The following is an 18,875-nucleotide window of genomic DNA, read 5'->3' on the forward strand; positions in this document are numbered from 1 at the left end:
TCAGTTTTGGAAAAGAGAAGGGTGAATATTCAGGCAGCAGTTAGGAAAAAGTGGAAAGGAAAACTTTAACGCTAAATAGTAGTCATTAAGCTTAGAGGCTAATTTAAAATCTCACATCGGAATCTCAGGAAAGTCACGTTGAGACAAAGGCTAAGAAAATCAATAGCATAAAGAAAGACTGACCTGTTAACACAGCACAAAAGCACATTCTCCCCTGTTGCACTGGGTCTACCGAACAACCCTGGGAGGTCAGGCACACAGGATCACGCCTGGTTTCTTTCTTTTTTTCCCCCCATAATCAAAACCAGGCTCAGAGAGGTTGACCGACTTGCTCAAGGTCACACAGTTAGAGGTAGAGTCCAGACCAAATGAAATTTAAAGTTTCAGTAGCAAAGCATACAGATCATTAAGGAGAAAGAGAGAATCTTTTTTTAAAAAAATGACAAGATTTAAAAATCCCCAAGGGAAGAGCACGAGGAAGTGTTCAGAGCATGAGCTTGAAAGTAGCCGAAACAAAACGTCATCCAGGGATGACACGAACAGATTCAGGAGCCCTGAAGGGTAACTGCAAATATGCAGAGCATCAAGTCACCAGGGGGGTCAGCTGGGGTCTGACCCATTCACAGCCTGGAGACCTTGCCAAGTCACTGAATCTCTCTGTGTCTCCTGTCCTCTCTGGGACCCAATCTCACAGGGTTTGTTGTGAGGATGAAAGGAGACAATGGATATAAATCAGTGAGAACAAGCCTTGGCCCCTGGTAAGCACAACAGAAGTGTCTGCTGGGACTATTAGAAGAGTATTGCTGGTATTGATACATGTAAAGTATTCAGGACAATACCTGGAAAATAGTGCTTTCTAAGAATTAGCTCTTAGCTTTTTTCACTACCAATGACTCCTTTTTTTTTTTTATCATTTTAACCTAATAACATTGTATTTTAAAAATATATGGTTTACCAAAGTGTATTTTTCATAACTAATGCATCTACCACGCTTACTGATCAAAGGCACCTACATAAACAGGAGCGTCAGATCAGACCGGTGTCCCCACCCTGAATAGTGATAGTTGCAGGAGACAGTGCAGGGACTTGATACTCAGTTTAGCCTGCAGAGCTGCTTCCCGGGGACATGGACAACTTGCCCGGGGCTTCCTGAATGAATGAAAAGAGCTTACGGATGCTCATTAGAGTCTGTGCAGACTCCCAGGCACATGGACAGTGCCTGGTGTGGGAAGTAGATCTAGTAAATGAGCCGTGGCACACCCTGATAAAGACGGCCAAGGTCCAGAGAAGGGCCACCGTGAAGGCATAAAATTCCACGTGGGAGGAGAGGACAACGTGAGCAGAGTAGGGAGGGGAGCACGGGCAAAGACTGTGGAGGCTCACAGTCTGGGCAGGTGGATAGGGCTTGCCTTCCAAAGTTTTCTGAAATGTTGACACGGAGAGTCACCCCTTTGAATTTTTAAAGAGTAATTTTACTAGACACAAAGGATGCAGTTTTTAAAAAGCAGTTATTCAGCACACAGAACTTGTCGTCACAGAGGGTGCTGTGACTGAAAACAGAAACTGGGCTAAGGACATGATTTATTAAGAGAACTCAGAGTCTTGGAGAATACCGCTAAGTTTGAGAGCATTTCCATGAAAGGCGACTGACCTCTCAAAACGCTTGTCAGCATCACTGTCACAGACCCTGGGGCTGGCTCAGCAAGGCATGAGCTCTAGAAATGGTAAATCATTCCTCCTCGTTCCCCGCTAACTGCCAAGAGTGATGCTACAGGATATTTTCGAAACTGTCCATTGAGAAAGTGACAGTGACAGTGATGCCACAATACAGATGTCATAAAGATGTGACTGCTATGGAATTTCCCTAAGTCCTGTAACGAGGGAGAAGGCCATATACATGGGAAAGCATTAAGGCAAAAGACAACAACAACATCGAAAAGCCAAAGATACCCCACATCCAAAAGCCAAAGAAACCTAAATAAAAGCTGAAAAACCTTTAGTTAGGAATAGGGTTTCTGAGGACCTGGCCCGAACAGGCTTGCTTATTGGTAAGTTTAGGAAAAAAATGTTAACTTCCCATATTTGTTCTTAGAGTCTTTTACAGCAGAGGCCAACGGAAAAAAAAATACATTTCCAATGTTAATGTAGTTTATCTAGTACCCTAACCAGCAGACTTTTGAGAGGGGAAGCGAGTACTCTTAATAATTATGCTGGGACCTCCACACACACCAGGATCATCTTGGATACACTAGGGTGTGTGATCACCCCAGATAAGCTCCAAAGTTGGGTTTGGAATTTCCAGGGAGAATTCAGGTTTTCTGAGGGTGCTGTTCAATAAGATAACATACTTCCTTATGATCTGAACTTGAATATAAGGTAGGAAGATTTTCCTCTCTTCTCAGGAGAATAAAATGGAGGTAGACGTGAGGGGCCAGTGAAGGAGTCAATGTGGAAAGTGATGGTGGGAACAATGCCCCCCTCAATGGTGCCTCATTTTTCACCTTAAATCAATGGTTCACAACTTTGGCTAGGACCCTGGGGAGATTTTCAAAATAACCCAGGTCAGGGCTTACCTCAGACCAATAAATCATCATCTCTGAATTTTCTTAAAGAGTCACTGCTAATAGTTTCTGATATATTTCGAAACTTCAAGGTAAATAAAGTTGAACAAATTTCTCCAAATCCATTCCGGAGCCCCCTCCCCTTAATAAAGCAATGAACCCAGGTGAGTAAGACAGCAATGAGTCCCCAAAGGGGAAAACAGGACCCTTCTTCCTTCTGTGTGCCACTTCCACTCCATACCTTTTGTGGTCTCTCTGGATCTGAGAGTATAAAAGCTGCCCTTTGGGGGCAAGAGGGAATTGGCTGTCCTGGATTAGGCACAGGGGTAGAAGGTCACTTCCTGAGGCTCCTCAGACTGATGTCAAGTCCATGGAGGGTACCTCCCCACCCCCAGGGGCTTTCTGCCCTGACATCCTACCCTGGGGTCATTTTAACCACCTCTTAAGCCATTCTCCACATCTTAGACTGGCAGAAGAGACTCAACATGATGAAATTTAGTACAGGATTTCTGTCTCTTTCCTCAAAATATAATTAAAATCATCTTACTAAAAAGCTATATAGAGAGATTGGTTCAGGATGGTGGAGTAGAAGGACATGCTCTCACTCCCTCTTATGAGAATACCAGAATCACAACTAACTGCTGAACAATCATCGACAGGAAGACACTGGAACACACAAAAAAAGACATCCAAAGACAAAGGAGAAGCCACAATGAGATGGCAGGAGGAGCACAATCACAATAAAATCAAATCCCATAACTGCTGGGTGGGTGACTCACAAACTGGAGAACACTTATACCACAGAAGCCCACCCACTGGAGTGAAGGTTCTGAGCCCCACATCAGGCTTCCCAACCTGGGGGTCCGGCAACAGGAGGAGGAATTCGCAGAGAATCAGACTTCGAAGGCTACAGAGATTTGATTACAGGACTTCAACAGGACTGGGGGAAACAGAGACTCCACTCTTGGAAGGCACACACAAAGTAGTGTGCACATTGGGACCCCCAGGGGAAGGAGCAGTGACCTCATAGGAGACTGAACCAGACCTACTTGCTAGTGTTGCAGGGTCTCCTGAAGAGCGAGGGTGGCTGTGGCTCACTGTGAGGACAAGAACACTGGCAGCAGAAGTTCTGGGAAGTACTCCTTGGTGTGAGCCCTCCCACAGGCCACCATTAGCCCCACCAAAGAGCCCAGGTAGGCTCCAGTGTTGGGTCACCTCAGACCAAACAACCAACAGGGAGGGAAGGCAGCCCCACCCATGATCAGACAAGTGGATTAAAGTTTTACTGAGCTCTGCCCATCAGAGCAACACCCAGCTCTACCCACCACCAGTCCCTCCCATCAGGAAACTTGCACAGGCCTCTTAGATAGCCTCATCCACCAGAGGGCAGACAGCAGAAGCAAGAAGAACTACAATCTTGCAGCTTGTGGAACAAAAACCACATTCACAGAAAGATAGACAAGATGAAAAGGCAGAGGGCTATGTACCAGATGAAGGAACAAGATAAAACCTCAGAAAAATAACTAAATGAAGTGGAGATAGGCAACGTTCCAGAAAACAATTCAGAATAATGATAGTGAAGATGATCCAGGTTCTCGGAAAAAAAATGGAGGCCAAGATCGAGATGATGCAAGAAACGTTTAACAAAGACCTAGAAGAATTAAAGAAAAACACCTAGAAGAATTAAAGAACAAACAAACAGAGATGAACAATACAATAACTGAAATGAAAAATACACTAGAAGGAATCAATAGCAGAATAACTGAGGCAGAAGAACGGACAAGTGTCAGAAGACAGAAGACAGAATGGTGGAATTCACTGCCATGGAACAGAATAAAGTAAAAAGAATGAAAAGATATGAAGAGAGTCTCAGAGACCTCTGGGACAACATTAAATGCAAAAACATTCGCATTATAGGGGTTCCAGAAAGAGAAGAGAGAGAGAAAGGAGCTGAGAAAATATTTGAGGAGATTATAGTCGAAAACTTCCCTAACATGGGAAAGAAAATAGCCACCCAAGCCCAGGAAGCACAGAGAGTCCCATAGAGGATAAACCCAAGGAGAAACACACCGAGACACATAGTAATCAAATGGACAAAAATTAAAGACAAAGAAAAATTACTGAAAGCAGCAAGGGAAAAACGACAAACAACATACAAGAGAACTCCCATAAGGTTAACAGCTGATTTCTCAGCAGAAACTCTACAGCCAGAAGGAAGTGGCATGATGTATTTAAAGTGATGAAAGGGAAGGACCTACTACCAAGATTACTCTACCTGGCAAGGATCTCATTCACATTCGATGGAGAAATCAAAAGCTTTACAGACAAGCAAAAGCTAAGGGAATTCAGCACGACCAAACCAGCTCTACAACAAATGCTAAAAGAACTTCTCTAAGTGGGAAACACAAGAGAAGAAACGGACTTACAAAAACAAACCCATAACAATTGAGAAAACGATAACAGGAACATACATATTGGTAATCACCTTAAACGTGAATAGATTAAATGCTCTAACCAAAAGACACAGGCTCGCTGAGTGGATACAAAAACAAGACCCGTATATGTGCTGTCTACAAGAGACCCACTTCAGACCTAGGGACACATACAGAATGAAAGTGAGGGGATGGAAAAAGATATTCCATGCAAATGGAAATCAAAAGAAAGCTGGAGTAGCAATACTCATAGCAGATAAAAGAGACTTTAAAATAAAGAATGTTACCAGGGACAAGGAAGGACACTACATAATGATCAAGGGATCAATCCAAGAAGAATATATAACAATTATAAATATATATGCACCCAACATAGGAGCACCTCAATACATAAGGCAACTTCTAACACCTATAAAAGAGGAAATTGACAGCAACACAATAATAGTGGGGGACTTTAAGGCCTCACTTACACCAATGGACAGATCATCCAGACAGAAAATTCATAAGGAAACACAAGTGTTAAGTGACAAAATAGACCAGAGATATTTAATTGATATTTATAGGATATTCCATCCAAAAACAGCAGATTACACTTTCTTTTCAACTGCACACGGAACATTCTCCAGGATAGATCACATCTTGGGTCACAAATCAAGCCTCAGTAAATTTAAGAAAATTAAAATCATATCAAGCATCTTTTCTGTCCACAACGCTGTAAGATTAGAAATGAATTACAGGGAAAAAAACATAAAAAACACAAACACATGGAGGCTAAACCATACGTTACTAAATAACAGAGATCTCTGAAGAAATCAAAGAGAAAATAAAAAAATAACTACAGACAAATGACAATGAAAACACGATGACCCAATACCTATGGGATGCAACAAAAGCAGTTCTAAGAGGGAAGTTTATAGCTATACAAGCCTACCTCGAGAAAGAAGAAAAATCTCAAATAAACAATCTAACCTTACGCCTAATGGAACTAGAGAAAGAAGAACAAACAAAATCTAAAGTTAGTAGAAGGAAAGAAATCATAAAGATCAGAGAAGAAACAAATGAAATAGAAACAAAGAAAACAACTGCAAAGATCAATAAAACTAAAAGCTGGTGCTTTGAGAAGATAAAATTGATAAACTATTAGCCAGACTCATCAAGAAAAAGAGGGAGAGGATTTAAATCAATAAAATTAGAAATGAAAAAGCAGAAGGTACAACAAACACCGCAGAAATACAAAGCATCCTAAGAGACTACTACAAGCAACTCTATGCCAATAAAATGGACAACCTGGAAGAAATGGACAAATCCTTAGAAAGGTATAACCTTCCAAGTCTAAACCAAGAAGAAATAGAAAATATGAACAGACCAATCACAAGTAATGAAATTGAAACTGTGATTAAAAATCTTCCAACAAACAAAAGCCCAGGACCAGAGGGCTTCACAGATGAATTCTAAGAAACATTTAGAGAAGAGATAACACCCATCCTTCTCAAACTCTTCCAAAATATTGCAAAGGAAGGAACACTCCCAAACTCATTCTATGAGGCCACCATCACCCTGATACCAAAACCAGACAAAGATACTACAAAAAAAGAAAATTACAGACCAATATCACTCATGAATATAGATGCAAAAATCCTCAACAAAATACTAGCAAACAGAATCCAACAACACATTAAATGGATCATACACCATGATCAAGTGGGATTTATCCCAGGGATGCAAGGATTCTCCAGTATACGCAAATCAATCAATGTGATACACCATATTAATAAATTGAAGAATAAAAACCATATGATCATCTCAATAGATTCAGAAAAAGCTTTTGACAAAATTCAAAACCCATTTATGATAAAACTCTCCAGAAAGTGGGCACAGAGGGAAACTACCTCAACATAATAAAGGGCATATACAACAAACCCACAGCCAAGATCATTCTCAATGCTGAAAAACTGAAAGCATTTCCTGTAAGATCAGGAACAAAACAAGGATGTCGACTCTCGCCACTATTATTCAACATAGTTTTGGAAGTCCTAGCCATGGTAATCAGAGAAGAAAAAGAAATAAAAGGAATACAAATTGGAAGAGAAGTAGAACTGTCACTGTTTGCAGATGACATGATACTATATATAGAGAATCTTTAAGATGCCACCAAAAAACTACTAGAGCTAATCAATGAATTTGGGCAAGGTGCAGGATACAAAATTACTGCACAGAAATCTCTTGCATTCCTATACACTAATGATGAAAAATCTGAAAGAGAAATTAAGGAAACACTCCCATTTACCACTGCAAGAAAAAGAATAAAATACCTAGGAATAAACCTACCTCGGGAGACAAAAGACCTGTATGCAGAACACCATAAGACACTGATGAATGAAATTAAAGATGATACAAACAGATGAAGAGATATACCATGTTCTTGGATTGGAAGAATCAATATTGTGAAAATGATTATACTACCCAAAGCAATCTACAGAGTCAATGCAATCCCTATCAAATTACCAATGGCATGTTTTTACAGAACTAGAACAAAAAATCTTAAAATTTGTATGGAGACACAAAAGACCCCAAGTAGCCAAAGCAGTCCTGAGGGAAAAAACAGAGCTGGAGGAATCAGACTCCCTGACTTCAGACTATACTACAAAGCTACAGTAATCAAGACAGTATGGTACTGGCACAAAAACAGAAACATAGATCAATGGAACAGGATAGAAAGCCCAGAGATAAACCCACCCACCTATGCTCAACTAATCTATAACAAAGGAGGCAAGGATATACAACGGAGAAAAGGCAGTCTCTTCAATAAGTGGTGCTGGGAAAACTGGACAGCTACATGTAAAAGAATGAAATTAGAACACTTCCTAACACCATACACAAAAATAAACTCAAAATGGATTAGAGACCTAAATGTAAGACTGGACACTATAAAACTCTTAGAGGAAAACATAGGCAGAACACTCTTTGACATAAATCACAGCAAGATCTTTTTTGATCCACCTCCTAGAGTAATGGAAATAGAAACAAATATAAACAAATGGGACCTAATGAAACTTCAAAGCTTTTGCAAAGCAAAGGAAACTACAAACAAGACAAAAAGACCACCTTCAGAATGGGAGAAAATATTTGCAAACAAATCAATGGACAAAGGATTAATCTCCAAAATATATAAACAGCTCATGCAGCTCAATATTAAAAAAACCAACCCAATCAAAAAGTAGGCAGAAGACCTAAATAGACATTTCTCCAAGGAAGACATACAGATGGCCAAGAAGCACATGAAAAGCTGCTCAACATCACTAACTATTAGAGAAATGCAAATCAAAACTACAATGAGGTATCACCTTACACCAGTTAGAAAATCTACAAACAACAAATGCTGGAGAGCGTGTGGAGAAAAGAGAACCCTCTTGCACTGTTGGTGGGAATGTAAATTGATACAGCCACTAAGGAGAACAGTATGGATGTTCCTTAAAAAACTAAAAATAGAATTATCATATGACCCAGCAATCCCACTACTGGGCATATACCCAGAGAAAACCATAATTCAAAAAGACACATGCACCCTAATATTCATTGCAGCACTATTTACAATAGTCAGGTCATGGAAGCAACCTAAATGCCCATTGACAGACGAATAGATAAAGAAGATGTGGTACATATATACAATGGAATATTACTCAGCCATAAAAAGGAACAAAATCGGGTCATTTGTAGAGACGTGGATGGATCTGGAGACTGTCATACAGAGTGAAGTAAGTCAGGAAGACAAAAACAAGTATCTTATATTAATGAATATATGTGGAACCTAGAAAAATAGTACAAATGAACTGGTTTGCAGGGCAGAAATTGAGACACAGATGTAGAGGACAAATGTACGGACACCAAGGGGGTAAAGGGGGTGGTGGTGGTGGTTGTGGGATGAATTGGGAGTTGGGATTGACATATATACACTAATGTGTATAAAAGGGATAACTAATAAGAATCTGCTATATAAAAAAAATAAATAAAATTCAAACAAAAAGCTATATATATATTATACCTATATACATATATCTCCTGCTGTGAGATAAAAGTAGATCCAGTTCCAGAAACTACTTGGAAAGGAAATCAAAAAGCACACCTTTCCGTCCTTATCATTTCCATTACGTGGTCACCCAGCCTTGCATCTGGCACATGGCTCTTTAGAGGTAACTCGGTTGGTCATAACCATGCCCTGTATCTCTAGTCTGGTGTAAGTTTTCTGATGGAAACTACAACTGATTCACTTTGCTCTGTGCTGCCTTGTGAAGTCTATTTTACTTTTGATGCACTCTATCGCGTTTAATGAAAAACTTCTCATGAGCCAGAATTCGGAAGTGGCTGTTTACAGCTGAGTTTTATGAAAATCACAGTCAAGGATTAGAAACAGAAGTAAAATTGGTTGTACCTGTATGGGTAACATACACATAACAGGTTCAATGCTCCAGTTTGTATTCTCACCTTTTGTAACATTTATCAATTACCCCCTACTCACATTTCCTAGCCTCCCAAGATGGTCTCCTGGGTCTCACTGTAGAACATTCTGGAATCAGTTTGGTAAATTTTTCAATATATTACTCTTCCTCTTATGCTCTCACTTTATAAAAGCTAGGCGAACATTTGTCCTTAAGCTGGGAAATAAAGGATTTTAAGAGGTTGCCACCTACTTCAAGCACGACTGGAACTTTGGGCTACTGAGAGGGCAGCAACCAGGCTCTTATCACCGACCACAGTGGGATCAAGAGGAGGCAGGGGAGGTGAACCCATTTTCTGTATTCTCAAGGAAGCTTTTAACTTTGCCATTTCCTTTGTAAAAATGAAGTCAGAAGTGCCTTCACTGCCAAACTGTTACTCTTTTATTCTTCCCACCCTGAGTCAAGAGCCAGCCTCCCCGTCAGCAACCTCCGAGGCTGAGGAGCAACCAGGGAAAGCCCAGAGGGTGCAGGCAGCCACGCGGGACGATGGAGACGGGCCAACCAGATCAGCGTGTTGGAGCGTGAAGGGAGTGAGGGCACATCCTAGGTAACTCCCGGCCACCACGTCTGCTGTTTCAACCCCGCCAGGCCAGTTTTCTCCCAGATGCCAGGTCTGACAGTAAGAATTGAAGGGGGCATGAGGGTGGCTCATCACCACACGTGACCAGTCCTGGGAAGTCAGGACACAGAGACACCAAGAGCAGGTGCCCAACATCACTTCTCTTAGTGTCATTTTCTAGAGAGGACAAGAGGGGGTCTACTTCCAGTTGGAGGAGAGGACTGGTGGCACGATTTTCTGTATTGGATCCTAGCAGTTTGATTTGTAAACAGGAGAAAACTTTAATCTTGACTCGGGGTTGGGGTGGGGTAGGGCTGGAAATGGTTTAGATTCACATCCTTGCTGGGACTGGGCAGAAATCATTGCAAGGGTAAAAGCCAACTCAGGAAGAGCAGCAGGTAGATCCAGACCCCCAGGCACAGGTTTTAACAGGAAGTTGACTGCTTACAGCTCCCGCCCTAGCCTTTCAGCATCACACAGTGGTGACAGGCGCTAACTCCATCACTCCGTCCTCGTCTGAAGGATACTCCTGTCCTGAGGATGCTGCACATACTTTTTGATTCAAACTCAGTGCCCGATTGGCAGGTCAGGGAGCCCAACTCAGGCATCTTTATACTCACCCAATACGATGCTAAGTGAAGCAACCCATGGAGCTGGAATTAATTCACGATAATAAGTTCTTACATGTTTAAACTATACTTTACAAAGCATTTTCTCTTACCCTTAGTTCCTGAGAAGATAGTCTTAAACCTGTTTTAAAATTGTAATATACCCAGAATCACAAGAGTTTTTTTTTTTTTAAAAAAAACAGTTCTTTAAGATATGTAAAGGAGACCCTATTAATGCAGTGAATTATAAGAAAGAAAATCTGTGACAGCATCATGCAGCCTCTTCCTCAGTGTTCATTAGCCATGACTTTACCTTTGATGTCCAGTAACTTCATGCACAAGCTTTCCATTTATAAAAGTGGATAGAATATCTGTTAAAAATATCACAGCAGCAATGCCTACAGGGTTCTCAAACATCTATGAAAAATAAGCAATCTAGATGCATGTGTAATGTTTACAGGATGCTAACTATATGGTTATTTGGAAATATCTAGATAGTTGCGGCATGCTGACTCAGCCAGGGGATTATCTGAAGAAATGCCACGCGGATTGCCTTTGTGAAAGCACTGTGTGGTTACAGCTGAGGTTCAAACTACTACTATCAACCATAAACAACAAAGGTTACGTGTGAATAAACACATCCCCGGGACGAAGTCGGTATGTTTGATTAATTAGCAAGCCTACTTTCCTCTAGAGAACGTCAACATCTGCTGTCGGGCCATACTAACATTCCCTGAGTAACCCTTTTGTTTCTTCCTCAAGGTTACTGGGTTCTGTGAAAGCTATTTCGCCTGTTGGTGTTAGTAAGCTGCTGTCCATGTTAGCAATGAAGTGTCCCTTACGCATTTAGCTCACACCTAGCATGTGGCGCTGAGAGTACTGTATTAAAGGTTAGATTTGTATACCAACTCGCTTTTTTAGCAAATAGCAAGAGCAACATGAAGGGCATTTTATATAGAACAAATCTCTCCATTCCACCCAACAGCTGAAAGTAACTGCAAATCAAGAGGCATGCTGGATGCTAGCGGTACCTTGGAGACAGCCAGTTCCTTCGATTTAGACTCAAACAGGTGTTCCAGCTTGGAAGTGTCCACCTTAATAGGTTCCAGTTTCGACCACAGGAATTCTCTGCAGCGGCCGTTCTTCTTACACGGCCACTCAAAAGGCCGCACTTCATTCCAGAACAGACGGATGGTCTTCTTTTTCTTGGTGAATGCTGGCTGACCCCTGGGTACCTGGGGCCACCCTAAGCCCTGAGGAGGAGCACTGAATACTGGAGGAGGAGCCAATAAATTACCGGGGACTGGAGGGGGAGGCACGCCGTCCAGCAGGGGTGGAGGGGGAGGGGGCGGCAAACCGAGAAAGGTGGGCGGGGGTGGGGGAGGCAGCCCCGGGGCCTCCCTGTGACCCAGGTCCACGTCCAGGACGTCAATGTCGTCCTCCTCTCCCAGGTCAGTGAAATCCATGTCTTGGATTCTGAGCTCCCGCGGATTGGCCATGAGCTGGTCCCAGATGTAGTCAGATTCCGTCTTGGGCTGTGCCGACACCTTCTCCGTGACCTTGTCATTGGGCTCGGCATCAGGGGAGACGGACCCTCTCCCTAGGTCCCCGCTGTTGAATTTCTCAGCAAAGGCTTTCACGCTGCCCCGATTGTCCAGACAGCCAACGTCCACCCTCCTGACGCTCTCATCCTGGGCCAGAGAGTTGGCCTGCAAGGTGGATATCCGGCTGGCCAGGCTGGCTACGGCCTCCGCCCCCTGCGCGGTCCTCGTGGTCTCGCCCTCCCCCTTCTCATCATCCGTGGGCTTTCTGTTATGGGCATACAGCATGTCCAGCATGAACCGTTTGCTGGTAAGGATGTCGCCACACTGCTCATTTACACCGGCATCCTGAACACCCGCAGACCACAAACCTGAAAAGTTCACAGGAAAACAAAAAATGAGAACGTGGCATGGGCCTCAGTACTATGAGAAAAGCAGCTAGGCAACATGTGGACATTGCACACAGAGGGATTCAGGAAGGCACAGAAATAAAGCAATTGGAGAGGAAGGTGGTCATGCCTGACAAGATGCTCTTGATCAGAAAGAGATGCTACATCAAAGAGCCAATGACCCACTCTAGGACCCAAGACTCTTGTAGGTATGACACCGCTTGTGGCTCTGGCCTAGGCTCATGGGAAAAATTTTCCGCACCTTTGCTTCCCACCCATGACAGCTGGTCAGGACCCACCCAGGATAACTAAGGGGCTTCTGCCCTAACTACACACAGGGAGGCAAGGAAATGCTCCCTCACCCGTGGCAGATGTTGGAAAGGCTGTAGAGTTATCCCCCTTTCTCCCCCTACTCCACCTCTGCACCAGGGCAGCCAAAGTGTCTGGAGAAATGCACAGACCATGCCATTGGTCACACTTTAAGTTCATGGCCACCAGTCTTCAGGTGATGCTGCCTGGCGGTCCCATCCATGACCTCTCCTAGATGACTTTTCACACACCGCCACTCTCCTCTAGCATCCCCCACCCTCTGCAAGCATGGCCTTGTTTCCTGTTTCAAAAACTTAATAGACAAAGTCAGAGATCTTCCAGGGCCTCCATTCTTCCTCCACCCACCCACCTGCACCTGAACCCTGACCATGGCCTCTGTCCTGTGACACTGACAAACCGTCCTCTTAGCAGGGGTCAACCGCTCCACTCGTGCATTCGGAAGCCACTCCAGCAATTCTCCATCCTGCATCTCCCATGCTCCCCCTACTAGGCCTTCCTACTGGCATATAAACATGGTATAATTTTACCCATGAAACAAAAACAGAAAACCTCACTTGATTCCACTTATGCCTCCACCTATAATCCAAATTTTCTCCTTTCTTTTAAAGGAAAGCTGCTTATAAGAGTTGTTTTGCTATCTCCAATTTCTTTCTTTATTCTCTCTTGAAGCCAGTCTAGTGAAGTTTTTGCTCCCTTTCAAAGAGGCTCCTTTCCGGGTGACAGATGACCTTGCTGTTGCACTAGACGCAGCTGTCGCTCCCTCATCCTTGACTTATGTCCTTCACTTGGCCTCCCAGACATTGCACTCACTTGCTTTGCCTCCTTCTTTTTGGCTGCTCCTTCTCAGTCTCCTGGGTTAGTTCCTCCTTGTCTTTAAGTGTCCCTGGACCTCTTCTCTCCATCTACTCTCACTTTCTTAGTCACCATCTCATTCAGTCTCAGGGCTTGAAATACCACCTTCTGCCCTCACTCCCATCCACTCACTGAAACTGCTTCTCCTGCAGTCATTTCCTACCTCAGACATGGCTACTTCACCCATCTTGCTGCCAATTCCAAAAGCCTCAGAGTCATCCTTGACTTTTATCCTGTTCTTTCACCCCACACAGCAGGGCATCCTGTTAGCTAAATCTTCATGTTACATCCGGAATCCAGCCACTTTTCTCGTCACCACTCCTGCCATGACCCCGGTCCGATCCAGCATGGTTTCTTGCCGACGGTATTGCAGGGGAACCCCTAGCTGGTCTCGGCTTCCGCTCTTGTCCCTCTGCAGTCAGTTCTCAACACCACAGCCACGTGATGTGTTACAATGTCCGATCGTATCTCTCTGCTTTAAAGTCTTCTAATAGTGCCACATTTCACTGAGACAAAAAGTCAATGACCTGTCAATGTTCCCAAGCCATGTGTGATGCCACCTTAATTTTCTTTCCTCTCCTACCACCACCTCTACCACTGCCACCACCCCAGATATACACACGTGAACCTCTTCAGCTACAGCAGCTTCCTGACATTCCTAGAACTCACCAGGCGTGAGGTGATCCAGCCTCAGGATCTTTGCCCCTCCTGGGACAAACCCAGGTAATCACACAACTTGCTTCTCAACTTCCTTTAGGTCTTTGCTCAAATAGTATCTTCCCAGTGAAATCTTCCCCGATCACCTTATTTAAAATTGTGCAAACCTCCCTCTCCCCCCCAGTTTCATCCTTTCCTGCTTTATTTTCTGCTCAAGCACTTCTTACTGTCTAATCTTCCACACGTTTCCCTTTTTGATTTTACTGTTGCCTCTGCCCCATCACTGGAATGGTTATCATTACTTGTTAAGCTGTGCTCCTCCTTGAAATGTAAACGCTACAACAGCAGGGGTCTGGGTTTGTTTTGTTCCCTGTTGTATCCCCAGCACCTAGGATGAATGAATGAATGAATGGTCACCAATGTTATCCCTCTGAATTTGCTTCCTAAGGGCCAGCAGGGCTGTGCAGTGGGCATTTCAGGATGTGAGTTCCATCAGATATCTAGGGCCTGTGTGGATACTTGTTTGGGGAGGGGGCAGAAGACCTAGGCCGTGGACATGAGCATCAGGAGTCTTCTTTCTACCAAAGAAGAGCCAGATCAAACGGGCTGGGTGGGGGGAAACTGGTCTCTCCCACATAGCTGGGCCTTCATCTTGAGGAGGTATTTACTGGGGAAGCACAGAGGCCCCCTGGTGCTCCATTTTTTCCTGTGTAGCTTTGTCCTCTATGTTCTCCTCGACAGTGGCCTAAGCTCACCAAGCGACCAACACCAGAACAAGGAGCTCTTAAGCCCTCTTGTAGGTTGGTTTCACAAACAAAATACACTTAGGCGATAACCACCATCAAAGAGAGAAGAGGTGGCATTTGAGGACACGACGGAAAAACTTCTACAGCTGGTCAGACAGTGCTGTAAATAGGGAGACTGCTTTGATGCCAGGAGGCTGTGGCAGATAAAGTGGCTGAGTCTCTCTGAACAGACTGCCTCACTCTCTCCATTTATTGGGAAATGTTGGCAGTTACTTATTTTGGCAACAGGGGAAAGAGCATAATCAGGTAACATTCTGAATGCTGGTTTTCTCGTTTACATTCTTCATTCATTTAGGTCTTTTTAAAATCATTATGTACGGTGCTTCTTTGTCCCTAGTAATTTCCTCTGCTCTGAAGTCTACTTTATCTGATATTAATATAACCACTCCAGCTTTTCTTTGATTAATGTTGGCATGATATCTTTTCCCAACTTTTAACTTTCCATCTGCCCATGTCATTACATTTGAAATGAGTGTTGTATATGATAGCATGTAGCTGGGTTGTGTTTTTATACACTCAGCAAATCTCTGTCTTTTAATTGATATGTTAGGGCTTAAGTCTGCTGTTTTATTTGTTGTGTTTGATCTCTTTGTTTCAGTGTCTGTTTCTCCTTTCTCGTCTTGGGTGGATTACTTGAACATTTTTTAGAATTTCAACATGATTCATTTAGAGTGTTTCTGAGTACATGGCTTCATGTAATTTTCTTAGTGGTTGCTCTAGGTATTACAATATATACACTAACTTATTTAGTCTATTGGTATTTACTACTTTGAAGTGTAGAAACCTTACTTCCATTTCGATCCCATTACCCTCCCACTTTTAAAAATACAATTGTCTTAAGTACTTCCTCTACATGTACTGAACACCATATATCAAATGTAATTTTTGCTTCCACTATCAAATATGATTTAAGAAGCTCACGAGTAAAAAGAGAGCATTTTTTAATTTACCCCTATTTTTATCCATTCTGTTGTTCTTTTCTTTCTGGAGTCCCAAGCCTTCTTCTGTCATCATTTCCTTTCTGTTTGGAGAACTTCCTTTAGCCATTCTTCAAGGGTAGGTCTGCTAGTGTCAAATTCTCCTAGTTTTTCTTTAACTGAGAATGTCTTTACTTTCCCTGCACAGTTAAAGGCTACTTTTACTGTATATGTAATTCATGGTTGATAGTTCTAGTCTTTTAGCACTTGATAGATGCTGTGCCCCTTCCTGCTGGCCTCCATGTTTCAGATGAGAAACCTGCTATCCTTTGAATTGCTGTTCCTCTATAGGTACCACGTTATTTCTTTCTTTCCAAAAACTATTTTTTTGGTTTTTAGTTTTCAGAGGTTTGCCATTTGTCTTGGTGCAGATTTCTTTGGATTTATCCTTGTTAGGATTTGCTCAGCTTCTTAAATCTGTAGATTTATACCTTTTGCCAAACTTGGGAAATTTTCAGCCATTATTTCCTCAAATATCTTTCCACACTGCACTCTCTCTCCTCTTATTCTCAGACTCGGATGAAATGAATGTTAGTTTTATTGACATAATCCCATGGGTCCCTGAGGCTCTGTTCATTTTTTCTAGTCTATTTTTTTCTCTGTTATTCAGATTTGGTAATTTCTACTGATCTGTTTTCAAGAACACTGATTATTTTCTTTGTTGTCTCCAATCAACAATAAAGCATGTCAAAAATTTTATTTCAGTTACTGTATTTTCCAGTTCTATAATTTCCCTTGGGTTCTTTTTTAATAACTCCTATTTCTTTGCTAAGATTTTTTTTCATGTATTTCCTGAGTCCTGAGTGTTTGTAACTGTCCACTGAAGCATTAGTATGATGACTGCTTTAAAATTTTTGACAGATAATTCCAGCATCTGATTCATCTCAGTGTTGGCACCTGTGGATGGTCTTTTCCCATTCAAGATGTGACTGCCCTACTTCTTGATATGATGAGTGATTTTCGATTGTATCCTGGATATTTTCGGTATCATCTGACAGACTCTGGATAATATTTAATCTTCTCTTTTAGCAGGTAGTCACCCTTTTGGGGTGTAGCATACAGGGCTTGGTGCAGGTAGATGTTCAGCTCCCTGCTGGGTCCCACTGTCACCACCCAGGAAGAGGGCTGACTCACACTCCCTCACTGCAGATGGGTAGGTTGGAGGTTCAGCGCCCCCTTGACCCCACCAGCATCTTCCCAGTGGAGGTGAAGCACTAACTCACATTGGCTCATTGCCTCCAAGTGAGGTGAAGGCTCAGCTTCCCACCAGTCCCCACTGATTCTGGCTTGGGGAGAACAGAGTGCAGACTAGTACCACCTCCAGCCACATCATTCTACCTTGTTTATACCAGATGGCGATGGAAGCTCAGCTCTCTGCTGTGCTCCCATCAGCATCAGGGACAAGGATGGTGGTGGTGGGGACAGAGAATGCTATTAGTCCCCTCTCCACTCCTCATTAAGTCTAGCTCCTTCTGGGTGAGGGTGAAGGCTCAGATCCCCACAGGACCCCATAGACACTACGCTGTTGGAGGAATTGGGACCCACTTGCTTCTCCCCTTCAGGGGACAGACTGAGCTCCCCATTAGGCCAACACCACCCCAGCAGGGGAACTGGAGCACTACCTGCTTCTACCGGGCAGGGGATAGAAGACTGGCTCCCTTCTGAGTCCCGCTGACACCACAGAGTTGAGGAGGGGAAGGAACGGCAGAATTGTCACTCCTATCTCTATGGGGGTGCTTATAGAAAGCCACTTCCTCTTCAGTCTCACTGAAACCACTGGGTTAGGGGGAGAGGTGGGACAGTGGCAAATTTTCCATTAGACCTTATTTAGGATAGAGCACTTATTAACAGCAGAAAAGATTTTCTGTTCTGTTAGGCAACGCCTTTTCCGATCCTTTGGCTAAGGGAATCGGCTTTCCTTGAAGCTGCACTGCCATGTCGTTCAAGTCTAAAGCCTCCTAGGCAGTCTGCTTCATTCTTTCCAACTTTCAGAGTCCTCCTATGATTGGCTGTTCTGTTACATCCAGGGTGTTGGTATTTTAGTTGTAAAACGGAGGACCTGGGAGCAATGGGGGCGTCTCCATCTTAGCCAGATTCATTCATTTATTCATCAGTGGTTTTATGAGCCCCTACTATGTTCTGGGCACCCAGCCAGGAAGTAAGAACTCACAATGAATAAGATAGACAACCCCATCCTCACAAAGCTTACATTCAAATAGAGACAAAGGACAGTTATACAAGTAACTACAACAAAGTGTGATGAATGCTACAGTAAAGCCTCTTACTCTAATGCCAGGGAGTGGAACACATGAAAACAAAGAAAAATAAAAACACACATCTGCAATAAGTTGGGTCTCTTTCAAGCCCTACAAATTCATTCTCAAGTAATAAGTACAACTGTGAGAAATAAGACTGGGAATCACTTTGATTGCCTTTGTGATTTAATTGAGAAAATCCTGAAAAGCAAAAGCTATGGTGAGAGAGCTTCTCTGTCTCCACAGCGGCTGATGTGCCCATGAGCAGCGGGAATTTTTAGGAACCAATAAGCTACAACAAATAAACATGGTCACATCTCTTAACAGCACCAGACTGAAGCAGAAAAGTCACTGCAAAGCTCCAATTCCTGGACACCACCAGCTTTTGGGAGAAAGTCAATGGTTCTTCACT

General features: G+C 43.1%; 1 protein-coding gene and 1 long non-coding RNA gene across 12 annotated transcripts in view; one reads left to right on the plus strand and one right to left on the minus strand.

The window, feature by feature from the left end:
• Positions 1 to 18,875, minus strand: part of FHOD3 (formin homology 2 domain containing 3) — a 492,898-nt gene that overhangs the window by 60,862 nt on the left and 413,161 nt on the right. For all 11 annotated transcript variants that reach the window (XM_067699289.1, XM_067699291.1, XM_067699286.1 and 8 more), the window contains one exon: positions 11,688 to 12,568. In XM_067699289.1, the coding sequence (XP_067555390.1) occupies positions 11,688 to 12,568 (881 nt within the window). The remainder of the gene's footprint in view (positions 1 to 11,687; positions 12,569 to 18,875) is intronic.
• LOC137203343 (uncharacterized) lies at positions 15,458 to 18,825 on the plus strand. Its single transcript, XR_010933048.1, has 3 exons — positions 15,458 to 15,477; positions 17,070 to 17,192; positions 18,791 to 18,825. It is a non-coding gene; the product is annotated as an uncharacterized lncRNA (long non-coding RNA).

Source organism: Pseudorca crassidens, chromosome 12 (assembly GCF_039906515.1).
Source record: "Pseudorca crassidens isolate mPseCra1 chromosome 12, mPseCra1.hap1, whole genome shotgun sequence".
Lineage (NCBI taxonomy): Eukaryota > Metazoa > Chordata > Mammalia > Artiodactyla > Delphinidae > Pseudorca > Pseudorca crassidens.